Genomic DNA, 16,761 nt, shown 5'->3' on the forward strand with positions numbered 1-16,761 from the left:
CCAGTTACACAACAAATGTTCCTTTTGTTCCATAAAGATTATTTTTATATCCAAAATACCTCCGTTTGTTTGTCGCGTTATGTTCAGAAATCCACAGGAAAGAGCGGTCACGACAACGCAGACGGAAATTCCAAATGGTCTTCATAATGTCCACAGAAACATGTCAAACGTTTTTTTATAATCATTCCTCAGGTAGTTTTTAAATATATATTCGATAATATATCAACCGAGTGTGTAGGTTTTTCAATAACAGCGGGAGGAACAATGGCGGCTTTACTCTAGCGCAAAAACTCACTCTGAGAGCCTCCACCTATCAAACTATTTCTAAAGACTGTTGACACCTTAGGGAAGCCATAGAAAAATGAATCTGGTTGATATCCCTTTAAATGGAGGATAGACATGCATAGGAACAGAAGGGTTTCAAAATAAGAGGCACTTCCTGATTGGATTTTCCTCAGGGTTTTGCCTGCAATATCAGTTCTGTTATACTCACAGACAATATTTTGACAGTTTTGGAAACTTTAGAGTGTTTTCTAATATATGCATATTCTAGCTTCTGGTCCTGAGAAATAGGCCGTTTACTTTGGGAACGTTATTTTTCCAAACATAAAAATAGTGCCCCTAGCTTCAAGAGGTTAACGAAGTGATGCTGAATGTAAAAAAGGGCTCAACTTAGCCTACTCTACCCTATTTAAACCACTCAAACACACATATTCCTAGTCCTGAGAGAGAGTGAACTCCAGGTTCTTTGGGTTAAAAGTGATTTTGTTGGTGAATCTACCAGTATTCTGTGAGCTACAGGATGCAACTAGGTGTTTAATTCCATGTAGTTAACCTGGAATTGCTCCTTTTATAAAACACTCCACTCCATTCCCTATCCCGTACACACAGACGCAAATCCAACGTGAATAAGGACGTATTCAAAGCAAAGCAGAGAAATGAAATGATAAGAATAGAACCGGGAATCAGAAAACAACCCCACATGAATTGGAGCTTAGCAGCTTCTAAGAATCTTTCATATTGAAATGTTCCGGTTGTTCTGTGACTCAATAGCTCAGTGTGAAGCGACGGCCAAATTCACGTCGAGCAATATTCACAAACTGGCCCCAGAGCCCCGCTTGCTTTTCTATCATTTCTCCATTTCCTTTTCTTTCCTTTTCTTCCCCCTTTCTCTCCTTCTGGTCACAGTGATTCCTCTCTCGGGATTTCACACACGTCTGATGGGATGTTTTCGTCTCCCTCCCTCTTCTCCCAGCTGTGTTGTGGAAAAAAAAGAGAGGGAGGAAGGGAGCATGTCTGACTGTGCGATTTACTGCCACGATCACCATGCCAGCAAGGAGAGAGGGGCAAAAAGATGCTAAGGTCTTTTGTTGTTGGGACTTGGAGGTGACATTGTCCAAGCATGTCAGCTGTCCTGCCAGAGGAGGTGGAGTAGTTGCTCTATACAAGGAGATTAGGAGTGTGTATAGAAGTCCCCGGTTCTCTTAATTGCTCAGCCAGGGATTCCAATTAGCAACTTTGCAGCTACATTTCTGCAACTCTAACAACTCTAGCACTACATACCACCCCCATCTCCAAAGGATCATAAAACATTCCAAATATCCAATTCCCAACAGAGCAAAATACATGACTGCCTAATGCTGTAAGTACAGTCAGGGACTTGATGTCACAAGTTACCAATGTCCTAGCTGACCCTGAGTGTACAGTAAATATAGAGGAATTCTTTGCTAAATAGAGTGTTTGTGCGTTACTTAACTAATTGGCATCTTCAGAAGCGTTGATATGCTGTTGTTTTGGGATGCTAATATATAGCTGTTAGGGAGCAGATTTACCCTGATCCTGTGTCTTCTCTCTCTCACACATACACCCACCCACCCCCACGCACGCACACACACACACACACACACACACACACACACACACACACACACACACACACACACACACACACACACACACACACACACACACACACACACACACACACACACACACACACACACACACACACACAGGGGAGGGAGTCTGTGTAGTGTCAGACTTGAGTCAGGATGAGGTGACATTGTAGGCAACTTTCTTCTTCATAGGTGTTTGTGCTAGCAGGAGTGTCTTCAGAAGTGTGTGTTTTCAGAGGTGTGTTTGCTGTGTGTTTTGCCTCTCCTAGCGTCTCTGTGTCTCTGGATGGGCACGGCGTTTATTGGTGAACACTGAGAAGCTCTGCCACAGGTTTCACAATCACAACTCTGTTTCTTCTCACCAGTCTTCTCCTTGGGATTATCTTGAGACGACTTTGAAAGGCTGTTTGGAAATAAATCACATAGTTTCTTATTACATCCGTTATTAATGTGCGACTATGTTTATGTGATACAGTATATTTAATACAACTTGATAGCCTTTATAAGATAGTTCAGTTGTAGGGTAGAACTGTTTGAGAATGAACAGATTTTTGCAATGAAATACAGAACTTGTGAGCTCAAGTTTGAATTTGTTTGAGGGAAAGAGGAGTGGCTATTTACCTTTTCTGTGTGTTGCAGAAAACCCTGCTCTTTGATTGGTGGAGAGAGGGCAGGTACAGTTAGCTGAAGGCCAGTATTCAGGATTCCAGCAACACTGAGTCACATTGGCTGATCGCTATCACACACACACACGCACACACAAACACGCACGCACGCACGCACGCACGCACGCACACACACACACACACACACACACACACACACACACACACACACACACACACACACACACACACACACACACACACACACACACACACACACACACACACAGCAAATAGTACTGTATGATTGCACAAACACAGCTCCCCCTCCCCCATCCCTCCTCTCAGTCTCTCCCTCCCTCTCTTTCTCTATTCCGCTCTCTCTCAAACACACGTGTGCTCTGCAACCGAGGAAGGCTCTTACATCTACGCAGTACAGCTCTGCTTAGAGAGATAGAGCGAGAGAGGGATCAGCCGAGAGAGAGAGAGAGAGAGAGAGAGAACAAGAGAGGGATCAGCTGAGAGAGAGTGCAAAAGAGCCAGGCAGAGCGAGAGAGAAAGAGGGAACGAGGGAGAGAGAGATAAGGAGGGCAGCAGCTACTACTGTGGACTCCCTGTCAGCCTCATCGCCAGCCCTCGAAATTGTCATCATCTGCTCCATTATTTAATCAGCACAAGTGCCGCTCTCGCACTCCTCTTCCTTCCCCAGCGCTCCGCTCATTTAAAAAAAAATATCTGACCGCCGTTGGATTTTACGCGAGTTTCTGTGTGTGTGTGTGTGTGAGTGTGTCACTTATCACTGGACTTCTGGACCAAAATTGATATTTCCCCTACAGTGGGACGTGGGTGTTGTTCCAGGGATGTTCAATGGTAGTGCTCACTAAGCCAGCTACAGCTGCAGCTACCACTAGAGGAGTTTGCAAACTGCGACACCAGACTGTGCGTTTACTATTCACCCCTCTTTATTTACTGTAGGTGTGGACCCTTTCTGTTATAATATATCTCTGTCGCGTTTTCTAAAAGATGTGATTTTTTTGTTGATTTTGATCCCAATCTTTATTCTTTCTCTCTCTTTTTTCCCCTCTTCCTCCTACCCAGACGAGAAGGAGGAAGGAGTGTTGGGAAGTCTTCCTCTGCTCAGCTTTCGGATCGGAGAAGTGCAGGTGCTGGATAACATCAGCCGCAAGCACGCCTTTAAGGTCAGTACCCTCTAGGGCTAAGTATGATGATGATGAGGATGATGATGACAATGATGGTGATTATGATGACGATGAAGCAGTGATATGATGATGAAGCAATATTTTTTGGGGACTTCTTGAGTTTCCAAGATGTGGGGGATAACATTTGGGGCAGGTGGTCAGTGAGGCGAGAGGGAGAATGACCTTTAGGAAAGTGAATATTGGGTGGTTTGAGAGGATACAGTAGTTAAACAAGTACAATGAGTACTGAGTGTACAAAACATTAGGAACATGACATCCCTTATTAATGTCACCTGTTAAATCCACTCCAGTCAGTTTAGATAAAAGTGAAGAACACATGTTGAAGAAGGATTTTTTTTAGCCTTGAGACAGTTGAGACATTGATTGTGTACCTATGCCATTCAGAGGGTGAATGGGCAAGACAACATATTTAAGTGCCTTTGAACGGGGTATGGTAGTAGGTGCCAGATGCACCGGTTTGAGTGTGTCAAGAACTGCAATGTTGCTGGGGTTTTTACGCTCAACATTTTCCCGTGTTTATCAAGAATGGTCCACCACCCACAGGACATCTAGCTTGACACAACTATGGGAAGCATTGGAGTCAACATTGGCCAGCATCCCTGTGGAACGCTTTTGACACCATGTAGAGTCCATGCCCCCACGAATTGAGGCTGTTCTGAGGGCAAAAAGGGATGCTACTCAATATTAGGAAGATGTTCCTAACGTTTTGTACACTATATGATGGTCACCCTGGACAGAGAGAGCAGAAGTGATATTGGGGCCATTGAAATACTCTATCCAGGATTCGGGGTGATGTTTTTCGGGGGGGGGGGGGGGGTAGATGCTGGGGAGACATGTGATAGCCACTCATACAACCCAGTGACATTAGGGGACAATGGGGGATAGTGGGGAATAAGCAGAGATGTCTGGCAGCATGTCAAAACCAAACTCATATATTTACTGTGTGTGTGTGTGTGTGTGTGCACGCCCGTGTGTACATGCACATGCATGTGTGTGTGATTATGAGTGTGAGTGTGTGTTTGCTCACACTGTACTTTGCACCGAAGTGCTCATGAATAAACAGAATGGTGAAAGAGAGGGAGACAAACACAAACAGCATGAGAGAGGGGGAGAGAGAGAGAGAGAGAGAGAGAGAGAGAGAGAGGGGGAGGGAGACAGAGTGAAAGAGAGAAGGAGAGAAAGAGAAGTGGAAGGAGAGTGAGTGTCCTGCCACAGTGCATTCCTCTCTGGTCTTCCAGGCAGTAGCTGAGGGATGGTCAGGAGAGAACAAACAGTCTTACATAAACCCCTACCTAGCACCACGTCACAATATCAAGTTCATTCATATGATTTATTTAACACAGCCAATGCATATTAATCCCCATCTCAGAATTTGGCGCTGCAGTACCAGCTCAAGCTATTTCCCAACACAGTCCCTGTCAGTAGACATATGTCACAAATCAACAAATCCTCTCTAGTACCATAAACTAAAAGGATTCCAGATTTATCGCCATAAAAGCGCAATCACTGTCAAGCTAGAACGCATCTTTGGATTGACAAACAAACTGTCTGTTTCAGAAAAGGTGATGCAATAACGTTTTGCAATATTCCACAATTAGTCAAATCTCTTCTTGAAATATTTGGATTACCTGGTCTCATTTGTGTTTGGTGGTTAAGACAATGTATGGGTTGTACAGTACATGTATCGGAGTGTTTCTTTGTGGATAGCGTTGCTGTGTGCCATTGGTTGTTGCCACAGCGTCTCTGTGTGTCGGTGTTGATACGAGACCTGTTGTGACAGCCGCGGTGACATGGCATTTGCCTGACAGTTCTACGAAGCAGTAGACTATGTACTGTATACCAGCAGCTAGAGGGTTCAGCCCGTTACACTGGCTCCTCTGTAGACTTCCATATGTCTATGTGCATGGTTTGAAAGGCAAATAGCAGTAGAAGAAGAAACAGGCAAAAAAATAAATAAGAAATGTACCTTTTCACAAGTGATTTCCAAATACCTTTAACGGTCGCATGAGTTGCTTTATGCACGTGATGTCAGAATGCTCCCACTCTTCCTAAATGGGATTGTTACGCAACAGAAAAAGTTAAACGCCAGTAAATGTTTCAATGACTTGTATCCCAAAAGCTTTTCAGAGACAGTACAGGGATAATGTTCGTACTGACTGACACAGTATTCTAGGTATCCTATTCAGCTGTATTGTGGTGGTGCTGGTGGTGGTGCTGGTGGTGGTGGTGCTGGCCACTGAAAGGTTATTAGTCTCCTCCCCTCCATGCTGTTATCCTGCTGCCCAGTGTTGATTGTACAGGGAGGAGGTGTGAGCGTGAGACAGTATGAGTCATGAGGATGGAGCAGAGCAGCCGGAGGTTTCCAGTGACCTTTAGTCTTCCAGGTATTTACAGTGTGGACTGGAACTGGAAGTGATGCGTAGGTCTACAAAATGCTGTTCGTGGTTATGGTGTTATAACACTGAAGTTTCAGGATCTGACGATCCCTGTTGAAACAGTCAACCAAGTACATGCTTTTTTTTTGATGTTGAAGACCTTTTTGTGCTTTTTTGTTTCGTTGTGGTTCGTATTGTAATGTTTCAGGGAAGTGACTCTCATTATTAGCTAGGTATTCGGGGTTAGATAGTAGACAGTACGTGGGGTTATTAATATACTGTATGGCACAATGTTTAAGTATAGGAGAGTGTGAGGCCAGGTATGCAGGTCTAAGTGCTGTGTAGGAGACAGACAGACTGTACAGGTATGTCATGGTGTTTGCGTGTTCTCAGTACTAATACAGGGTGGTGATCTGGTCTGATTTTGTTCTGGCTGTTGTTAGCGGAGGGAGGCGAGATTTTGTTTCTGGGCTGGCCCCTTTCGTCTTGTCTGGCGGGGCCCCTCTGGGCTGAGGAGGGGAGGAGACGGGACAGGATGGAAGTCGAGTTTGAGCACGCACCTGGAGCCTTGGGCTGGGATTCCTGTAGAACTCCTTCTTTATGACACCTGTCATTTCAAAAAGAGACCAATGAGAGAGAGAGAGGGTGCGGGGGAGAGGGGAGACTCTAAACTACATTTTCACCTTTGATTATAAGATTATGTTTCAGAGGTGGACTGCTTTGACTTTACTTTTCACTACTGACACACTTTCTTTTTCATGAAGGCATGAATGCTTCATTAAATGCTTAATGGAAATTGTGTAAGCTCTAACACTTTGGATATGAGCCAGGACTGCAAGGACTGTTGTTTTGCTGTGAGCTCCAAACTGAAGGGGCAGCCTGGGTCTGTTGTTCCAACTTGACCGTACCTGCAGGTTCACTAAGTACAGGCTGAGGTAACAGACACAGAGGTGTAGTTGGAACCGGGAATAGACCTTATTTATGATCGGGGTCACCCAGCCATTACAACACTATCTACAGTATCTAGGCTCATCCCTATCTGACCACACTTGGTTCAACCCTGCATGGTTTAGACTTGTAAAAGGCTATAATGTCTAACAGACACCTCTCAGCTCACAGCATTTTTCAAAGCAGCCTTTTCCTTCCCATGAATTGAAGTAAATTATTAAACGAGAACACTTGGCCGGGGTGTGGTGTGTGTGTGTACGGTGTGTATGACTGGTTAACTAGTGTCTTAAGACTGAGTTACAGCTAGATGTGTATTTGTATGTGTATGTGTGATTTTTCTTGAGCTTCTTATGTGAAGGTTGTATAATATACAGTACTTGCTCTATCTTGTTGCCACCAGTGAGGCTGCATTGCGTTTGTGTTTGTGTGTGTGTGTGTGTGTGTGTGTGTGTGTGTGTGTGTGTGTGTGTGTGTGTGTGTGTGTGTGTGTGTGTGTGTGTGTGTGTGTGTGTGTGTGTGTGTGTGTGTGTGAGAGAGAGACCATACGTGCACACCCTCAGGGAGTGCACTAGTTATTCAACCCCATGGTGAGAGTAAATCTCATGGTCCATACCACCTTCACTCAGAGGGGTGTCACCCGAGTGTGAGATATTCCCATGTCAAATATTCTCACAGATTATGCATTCTGCCTTGGAAGTGCTTACGTGTCTATGTGTTATGTGTTATGGGAGCGAGAGAGAGAGACACACACAATCTCTCAGTCAATCTCTTATAATATTTACAATGCCTTCAGAAAGTATTCACACCTTTTTAATATTTCCACATTTTGTTGTTTTACAGCCTGAATTTAAAATGTATTTTTTTTGTGTCACTGATCTACACAGAATATCCCATAATGTCAAAGTGGAATTTTGTTGGTTGAATTTGTTACAAATTAATACAAATTGTCAAGCTGAAATGTCTTGATGTCAATAAGTATTCAACCCCTTTGTTAAGGCAAGCCTAAATAAGTTTGGAAGTAAAAATGTGCTGATCAATTCACATAATAAGTTGCATGGACCCATTAAGTATTCAATAGTAGTGGTTATCATGATTTTTGACTGACTACCCCAATATCTGTGCCCCACACATGTTTGGGGTAAATCCAATACAACACATCACTGAATACCACTCTTCATATTTTCAAGCATGGAGGTGGCTGCATCATATTATGGGTATGCTTGTCATCGGCAAGAACTAGGGAGTTTCTTAGGATGAAAAGAAACGGAATACAGCTATACGCAAAGGCACAATTCTAGAGGAAAACCTGGTTCAGTCTGCTTTCCAAAAGATACTGGCAAACAAATTCACCTTCCAGCAGGACAATAGCCTAAAACACAAGGCAAACTCTACACTGGAGTTACTTACCAAGATGACATTAAATGTTCCTTAGTCACCATTTTGACTTAAATCTGCTTGAGAATCAATGGCAAGACTTGAAAATGGCTGTCTAGCCATGAACAACAATCAACTTGACAGAGCTTGAAGAATTCTGAAAAGAATAATGGAGAGAAAATGTACAATCCAGGTTTGCAAAGCACTTAGACTTACCCAGAAATACTCACGGCTGTAATCACTGCCAAAGGTGCGTCTACAGAGTATTGACTCAGGGGTGTGAATACTTATTTAAATGAGATGTTTCTGTATTTCATTTGTAATAAATTTTTATTTTTTATTTTATTTCACCTTTATTTAACCAGGTAGGCTAGTTGAGAACAAGTTCTCATTTGCAACTGCGACCTGGCCAAGATAAAGCATAGCAGTGTGAGCATACAACAAAGAGTTACACATGGAGTAAACAATTAACAAGTCAATAACACAGTAGAAAACAAAGGGGGGGTCTACATACAATGTGTGCAAAAGGCATGAGGAGGTAGGCAAATAATTACAATTTTGCAGATTAACACTGGAGTGATAAAAGATCAGATGGTCATGTACAGGTAGAGATATTGGTGTGCAGAAGAGCAGAAAAGTAAATAAATAAAAACAGTATGGGGATGAGGTAGGTGAAAAGGGTGGGCTATTTACCAATAGACTATGTACAGCTGCAGCGATCGGTTAGCTGCTCAGATAGCTGATGTTTGAAGTTGGTGAGGGAGATAAAAGTCTCCAACTTCAGCGATTTTTGCAATTCGTTCCAGTCACAGGCAGCAGAGTACTGGAACGAAAGGCGGCCAAATGAGGTGTTGGCTTTAGGGATGATCAGTGAGATACACCTGCTGGAGCGCGTGCTACGGATGGGTGTTGCCATCGTGACCAGTGAGCTGAGATAAGGCGGAGCTTTATTTACTAATAAATGATATGTATATTCCCCTTTCTCTAATCACTATTACTATTATTTATTTGTGACTTTTATTGTTGTTTTTATTATCTCAGTGGCCTTGTCATTTTACTAAAGCTTGAGTGAGAGCGAGAGTGAGAGAGAAAGAGAGAGAGAAAGAGAGAGAGAGAGAGCGAGAGTGAGAGAGAGAGAGAGCGAGAGAGCGAGAAAGAGAGAGAGAGACAGACCTGTGTCGAAGTGAGGTCTGTTATGCTTACCTTGTCAAAGTGATCAGGTCAAGATACAGTAGAGGCTATCTGGTGTAGCTGTATCAGCTGCTGTCATGTGCAACATCCCTATTGTATTAGCTGCTGTTTCATTGGGTTCAGTCAGCCATGGCCATGCAATGAGAACACTGATAGAATATTGATGAAGGGGTCTTACATAAGTTTAGTGCAGCAGCACTGTATCAGTCTGACGGTTCTCTCTCTGCTACTCTGTTAGAACTACCCCGCCTCTGAGATACCCACCATCATCAAACCTGGGGGAACAACGTGTTTGTTTGTGTGTGTGTCTGTAGTGTGCCCAGACCCAGATTCATATGCGTGCACAAACAACTAGGGTTGCAAAAAGCCCTCAAATAATCACCATGTAATCAGTATACAGCCCTCAACCAGGCAGATTGCTCAAGATTGACTTCTTAATTGGACGCCCTTGTCTTGAGGACATCGGGAAATGCCTACAAATCCGGCCACTGGGGGGCAACAGTGAGCGCTATTACCATCAAGTAGGCTTGGGTTTTTCTATGGCGTTGTGCACGGGGGTGACGGATGTGCGTAATCCCATCACTCCGGATCAGAAGGTCGCCTGTTAAATCCCAGTGTTCGTAATCCCAGTGTGTGTAATCCCATCACTCCGGATCAGAAGGTCGCCTGTTAAATCCCAGTGTTCGTAATCCCAGTGTGTGTAATCCCATCACTCCGGATCAGAAGGTCGCCTGTTAAATCCCAGTGTTCGTAATCCCAGTGTGTGTAATCCCATCACTCCGGATCAGAAGGTTGCGTGTCCAATCCAGTGGTAGACACTTGTTTATTTTTATTTCGTTTTAACCCTATCCCAAACCTTTACCTTTACCTTAACCATTCAGAATGAATGCCTAAATTCAAAGTTTTAACCCTATCCAAAACATTAGCATGATAGCACATACCGATAGGATACAGTCCAGGCACTAATGCTAGTTAGCATTGGCTTTCAGAACTACCTCTAGCTTCCTTCATACTGGACACAGAGGCGTACAAATGGTATCCACGAGTTGATGTGACGCTGGGGAAGTAGATTTTGCCAAAATCCTGAAATATCCCTTTAACTTCAAAATGTGATGTTCAGAGCAACTTCTAAATGTGTCATTTGTAGAAAAGGAACGATGTTGAGCAGGAGGAGCAACCCAGGGTGTGGAAAACACTTGAAGTTTGGAGAAAAGTGCAAAAACGTCTAATTCTGCTGTGAGAATGTGAGAGTCACATACACCATAATAATACACACACATTCTCCCACCAGCCCAGAACAGATATTGTGGTTTCACAGTGTTAAGATATCCAGTGGGATGGTGCTGTGCTGTTGTCATCAGCAGGTTTAGATAGGTTCATGTAGTCTTTTTATGAGGAAAACATTCCGTGTTCTCTGGGGTGAGAGGGGTCATTCCCAGCCCAGGACATACTCTAGATACGCCAGACGTACACAACCCGTTCAAATGTTTGGGGTCACTTAGAAATGTCCTTGTTTTTGAAAGAAAAGCACATTGTCACGCCCTGACCTTAGAGCTTTTTACGTCTCTATTTTGGTTTGGTCAGGGTGTGATTTGGGTGGGCATTCTATGTTCCTTTTACTATGTTTTTGTATTTCTTTGTTTTGGCCGGGTATGGTTCTCAATCAGGGACAGCTGTCTATCGTTGTCTCTGATTGGGAACCATACTTTTCCAAAGGGTTTTTGTGGGTAGTTAATTTCTGTTTAGTGTTTTGCACCTTACAGGACTGTTTCGGTTATTCTCTTTGTTATTTTTGTTAGAGTGTTCAGTTTTAAATAAAGTAACATGAACACTTACCACGCTGCGCTTTGGTCCGATGATTCTTCTTCAGACGACGAATACCGTTACAGATCTACCCACCACAAACGGACCAAGCAGCATGGTAACGAGGAGCAGAGGGTTCAGGACTCCTGGACTTGCGAGGAGATATTGGACGGACAGGGACCCTGGAGACAGGCTGGGGAATATCGTCGCCCGAAGGAAGAACTAGAGGCAGCTAAAGCTGAGAGGCGGCGATATGAGACAAGGCAGAGCAGCAGGCACGAGTGGCAGCCCAATTATTTTGGGGGTGTGGGCACACGGGGAGATTGGCGGTCAGGCGATAGACCTGAGCCAACTCCCCGTGCCTACCGGAAGCAGCGTGGTACTGGTCAGGCACCGTGTTATGCAGTGAAGCGCACGGTGTCTCCAGTGCGCGCTCATAGCCCGGAGCGTTATATGCCAGCCCCCCGCAAGTGCCATGCGAGAGTGGGCATCTAGCCAGGGCGGATTGTGCCAGCTCAGCACGTTTGGTCTCCGGTGCGCGGTTTCGGCCGAGGGTATCCTGCGCCGGCTCTGCGTACTGTGTCCTCGGGGCGCTGGGAGGGTTCAGTTCATCCTATGCCTGCGCTTCGGCCGTGCCGGGCGAAAGTGGGCATTGAGCCTAATGGAGAGGTGCGAGTGTTAAGCACTAGATCTCCAGTGCTCCCCCACAGCCCGGTTCGACCTGTGCCTGCACTCTGGAGGGGCCAGGCTAAAGTAGGCATACAGCCTGGAGGAGTGGTGCCAAGGCTGTGCACCAGAGCTCCAGTGCTCCCCCACAGCCCAGAACACTTACCACGCTGCGCTTTTGTCCGATGATTCTTCTTCAGACGACGAATACCGTTACACACATTTTTTTTGTCCATTAAAATAACATCAAATTGATCAGAAGTACACTGTAGACATTGTTAATGTTGTAAAGGACTATTGTAGCTGGAAACGGCAGATTTTTTCATGGAATGTCTATGTAGGCGTACAGAGGCCCATTATAAGCAACCATCACTCCTGTGTTCCAATGGCACGTTGTGTTAGCTAATCCAAGTTTATAATTTTAAAAGGCCAATTGACCATTAGAAAACCCTTTTGCAATTATGGTAGCACAGCTGAAAACTGTTGTTCTGATTAAAGAAGCAATGAAACTGGCCTTCTTTTGACTAGTTGGGTATCTGGGGCATCAGCTTTGTGGGTTCGATTACAGGCTCAGAATGTCCAGAATTTCTTCTGAAACTTGTCAGTCTATTCTTGTTCTGAGAAATGAAGGCTATTCCATGTGAGAAATTGCCAAAAAACGGAAGATCTCGTACAAAGCTGTGTACTACTCCCTTCACTGAACAGCGCAAACTGTCTCTAACCAGAATAGAAAGAGGAGTGGGAGGACCCGGTGCACAATTGAGCAAGAGGACAAGTACATTAGAGTGTCTAGTTTGAGAAACAGACACCTCACAAGTCCTCAACTGGCAGCTTCATTAAAAAGTGCCCGCAAAACACCAGTCTCAATGTCAACAGTGAAGAGATGACTCCGGGATGCTGGCTTTCTAGTCAGAGTTGCAAAGAAAAGCCATACAGTATCTCAGACTGGCCAATAAATAGAACATATTAAGATGTGCAAAAGAACACAGACACTGGACAGAGAAACTCTGCCTAGAAGGCCAGCATCCCGGAGCCGCCTCTTCACTGTTGACGTTGAGACTGCACAGTTGTGCACCGAAGACTCCCACTCCTTTTTCTATTCTGTTTAGAGACACAAAATCCGCCGTTTCCAGCTACAATAGCAATTTACAACATTAATAATGTATTTCTGATCAATTTTATGCTATTTTTAACGGACAAGAAAATGTGCTTTTCTTTCAAAAACAGGGATATTTCTAAACCCCAAACTTTTGAACGGTAGTGTAGGTGTGCAGGGTATGAATATGGTGAACATTCATTCATATAGAGATATGCAGGGCATTCATATGGAGCATCCAGTGTTGCAGCAGGCAGGGGTGTAGACATCCGGAGTGTTTTGTATTACAGCGGGACATAGACGTCAGGAATATATGTTGTAGAGAGAGCCCATGTTGTATGAATCTAGAGAGCTGTGCATTGTAGCGGGACTTCGATATAATATGTAGGATCATGTGTTGTAGTCCCTTACGTAAAAAACACATGAATTTCACGTGATCTCATGTGAAGTTAATGTGATAACGTGACAACATGTAAAGCTACATGTGATAACATGAAACTACACACGTGAAAACATGACATTTCTACTCATTAGAAATATTGTGATTTTCCACATGAAATCCTGTGGTTTTTCTGTAAGGGATATGCTTGGCCTGGCTCTCTCTTTTTCTACCTCCCTTGTTGCAGTCCCATACTCCCTTTCCCCCCAGCCTGCCCAACCTCTGATTGTATCTGTTTGTAAAGTCAATTTGAATGGTTGTATTTTTTTGTGTCTTTCCTCCCTTCGAGTCCCACACTCCCCTTATCACCATTCTTCCTCTCTCTCCCTCTCCCCATGCCACCCTCTCACTCTCTCTCTCTGTTTCTCTCTCTCCATCTCCGCCTCCCTTCATCATCTGCCCTCTTCCCAGCTTGGTGTGGTTTCCCAGGGTCAGGGTTGTAGGGTTGTTTATTGCGTTACCTTGTACTCAGCCTGGGAGCAACACGTGTGTTCTATCTGTGTCTGCTTGTCTGTCTACCTTGGATGCTCTCCAAGACACACACACACATAGACACACACACACACACACACACACACACACACTTTGGTACAGTGCAGGGAAGTTACAAGTTACACTATTACAAATTATCCCAGCTCATGTCTTGGTAATGACACCCATTAGCTATACTGTCTGAGTGGTGGGATGACTGTCTGTGACTCGTTTACTGCTTGCCATAACCACGACAAGTAGGGGTGTTGAGGGTGCTGCACTACCCCCTGAAAAAAAATGTAACAATAATAAAAATACAAAAATCACAAAAGTAATGCACTTGGCATTTACTACTATTAGCTGGAAGAATGAATGAAAGGTTTGTTGTGAGTTTTTGCCCTGCCCCTTTCTTTGTGATTGTCATTGTAATGGAATCTAGAAAGAACAAAACCTTGTTCTCAAGCATTTACATCAAAAGGTGCAAAGTTATGGGCAAAGACACCTAAGATACATATAAAATAAAATATTATATCCATATAAAATAACATGGAATGCAACCACTGTTTGTGTAGTATTAATTTACGATCCTTACAAACCACTTAATGTAAATGTACATTACTGTATTGTACATAGGCTGGTCATCTAGGTTTGTACCTGTAGACTTTCCATCACCATGAAGAAGAACAATGGACAATACAGTAATTGAGTACATGGAGGCATCAAGGGGTTTGTGATGATGTGATATGATGCCGTGGCTCAGTTGGTAGAGCATGGTACTTGCAATGCTAGGGTTGTGGGTTTGATTCTCACTTGGCACCAGTACAAAAACATATGAAAATGATTGCTCTGGATAAGAGCATTTACAAAAATAGAAAAATAATGAATACACCATTTCAGCTTTAAGTTGCATTTGCAAAGTATTTCAAGAAACTAGAAAACATACACAGTGCCTTGCGAAAATATTCGGCCCCCTTGAACTTTGCGACCTTTTGCCACATTTCAGGCTTCAAACATAAAGATATAAAACTGTATTTTTTTGTGAAGAATCAACAACAAGTGGGACACAATCATGAAGTGGAACGACATTTATTGGATATTTCAAACTTTTTTAACAAATCAAAAACTGAAAAATTGGGCGTGCAAAATTATTCAGCCCCTTTACTTTCAGTGCAGCAAACTCTCTCCAGAAGTTCATTGAGGATCTCTGAATGATCCAATGTTGACCTAAATGACTAATGATGATAAATACAATCCACCTGTGTGTAATCAAGTCTCCGTATAAATGCACCTGCACTGTGATAGTCTCAGAGGTGCGTTAAAAGCGCAGAGAGCATCATGAAGAACAAGGAACACACCAGGCAGGTCCGAGATACTGTTGTGAAGAAGTTTAAAGCCGGATTTGGATACAAAAAGATTTCCCAAGCTTTAAACATCCCAAGGAGCACTGTGCAAGCGATAATATTGAAATGGAAGGAGTATCAGACCACTGCAAATCTACCAAGACCTGGCCGTCCCTCTAAACTTTCAGCTCATACAAGGAGAAGACTGATCAGAGATGCAGCCAAGAGGCCCATGATCACTCTGGATGAACTGCAGAGATCTACAGCTGAGGTGGGAGACTCTGTCCATAGGACAACAATCAGTCGTATATTGCACAAATCTGGCCTTTATGGAAGAGTGGCAAGAAGAAAGCCATTTCTTAAAGATATCCATAAAAAGTGTCGTTTAAAGTTTGCCACAAGCCACCTGGGAGACACACCAAACATGTGGAAGAAGGTGCTCTGGTCAGATGAAACCAAAATTGAACTTTTTGGCAACAATGCAAAATGTTATGTTTCGCGTAAAAGCAACACAGCTCATCACCCTGAACACACCATCCCCACTGTCAAACATGGTGGTGGCACTATCATGGTTTGGGCCTGCTTTTCTTCAGCAGGGACAGGGAAGATGGTTAAAATTGATGGGAAGATGGATGGAGCCAAATACAGGACCATTCTGGAAGAAAACCTGATGGAGTCTGCAAAAGACCTGAGACTGGGACGGAGATTTGTCTTCCAACAAGACAATGATCCAAAACATAAAGCAAAATCTACAATGGAATGGTTCAAAAATAAACATATCCAGGTGTTAGAATAGCCAAGTCAAAGTCCAGACCTGAATCCAATCGAGAATCTGTGGAAAGAACTGAAAACTGCTGTTCACAAATGCTCTCCATCCAACCTCACTGAGCTCGAGCTGTTTTGCAAGGAGGAATGGGAAAAAATGTCAGTCTCTCGATGTGCAAAACTGATAGAGACATACCCCAAGCGACTTACAGCTGTAATCGCAGCAAAAGGTGGCGCTACAAAGTATTAACTTAAGGGGGCCGAATAATTTTGCACGCCCAATTTTTAAGTTTTTGATTTGTTAAAAAAAATTGAAATATCCAATAAATGTCGTTCCACTTCATGATTGTGTCCCACTTGTTGTTGATTCTTCACCAAAAAATACAGTTTTATATCTTTATGTTTGAAGCCTGAAATGTGGCAAAAGGTTGCAAAGTACAAGGGGGCCGAATACTTTCGCAAGGCACTGTATCAAGCAATTATCAGACTCAAGTTACAAATGCTGGCAAACACATTTCTTTTTAAAAAATGCACAAAAGTAGTGCACTGGACCTTTGCTAGTCCTGTATTAGC

At 43.6% G+C, this 16,761-nt stretch overlaps 1 protein-coding gene across 18 annotated transcripts in view; it reads left to right on the forward strand.

Annotated features, from left to right (window-relative positions):
- The window catches only part of LOC109870016 (pleckstrin homology domain containing, family A member 6), a 180,572-nt gene that overhangs the window by 114,875 nt on the left and 48,936 nt on the right, over window positions 1-16,761 (forward strand). For 15 of the 18 annotated variants that reach the window (XM_031825423.1, XM_031825398.1, XM_031825379.1 and 12 more), the window contains one exon: window positions 3,599-3,699. In XM_031825423.1, the coding sequence (XP_031681283.1) occupies window positions 3,599-3,699 (101 nt within the window). Of the gene's footprint in view, window positions 1-2,869; window positions 3,476-3,598; window positions 3,700-16,761 lie in introns of those variants that run through there. The other 3 variants (XM_031825435.1, XM_031825441.1, XM_031825437.1) reach the window with 3 other exon arrangements.

This window comes from Oncorhynchus kisutch, linkage group LG1, assembly GCF_002021735.2.
Source record: "Oncorhynchus kisutch isolate 150728-3 linkage group LG1, Okis_V2, whole genome shotgun sequence".
Taxonomy (NCBI): Eukaryota; Metazoa; Chordata; class Actinopteri; order Salmoniformes; family Salmonidae; genus Oncorhynchus; species Oncorhynchus kisutch.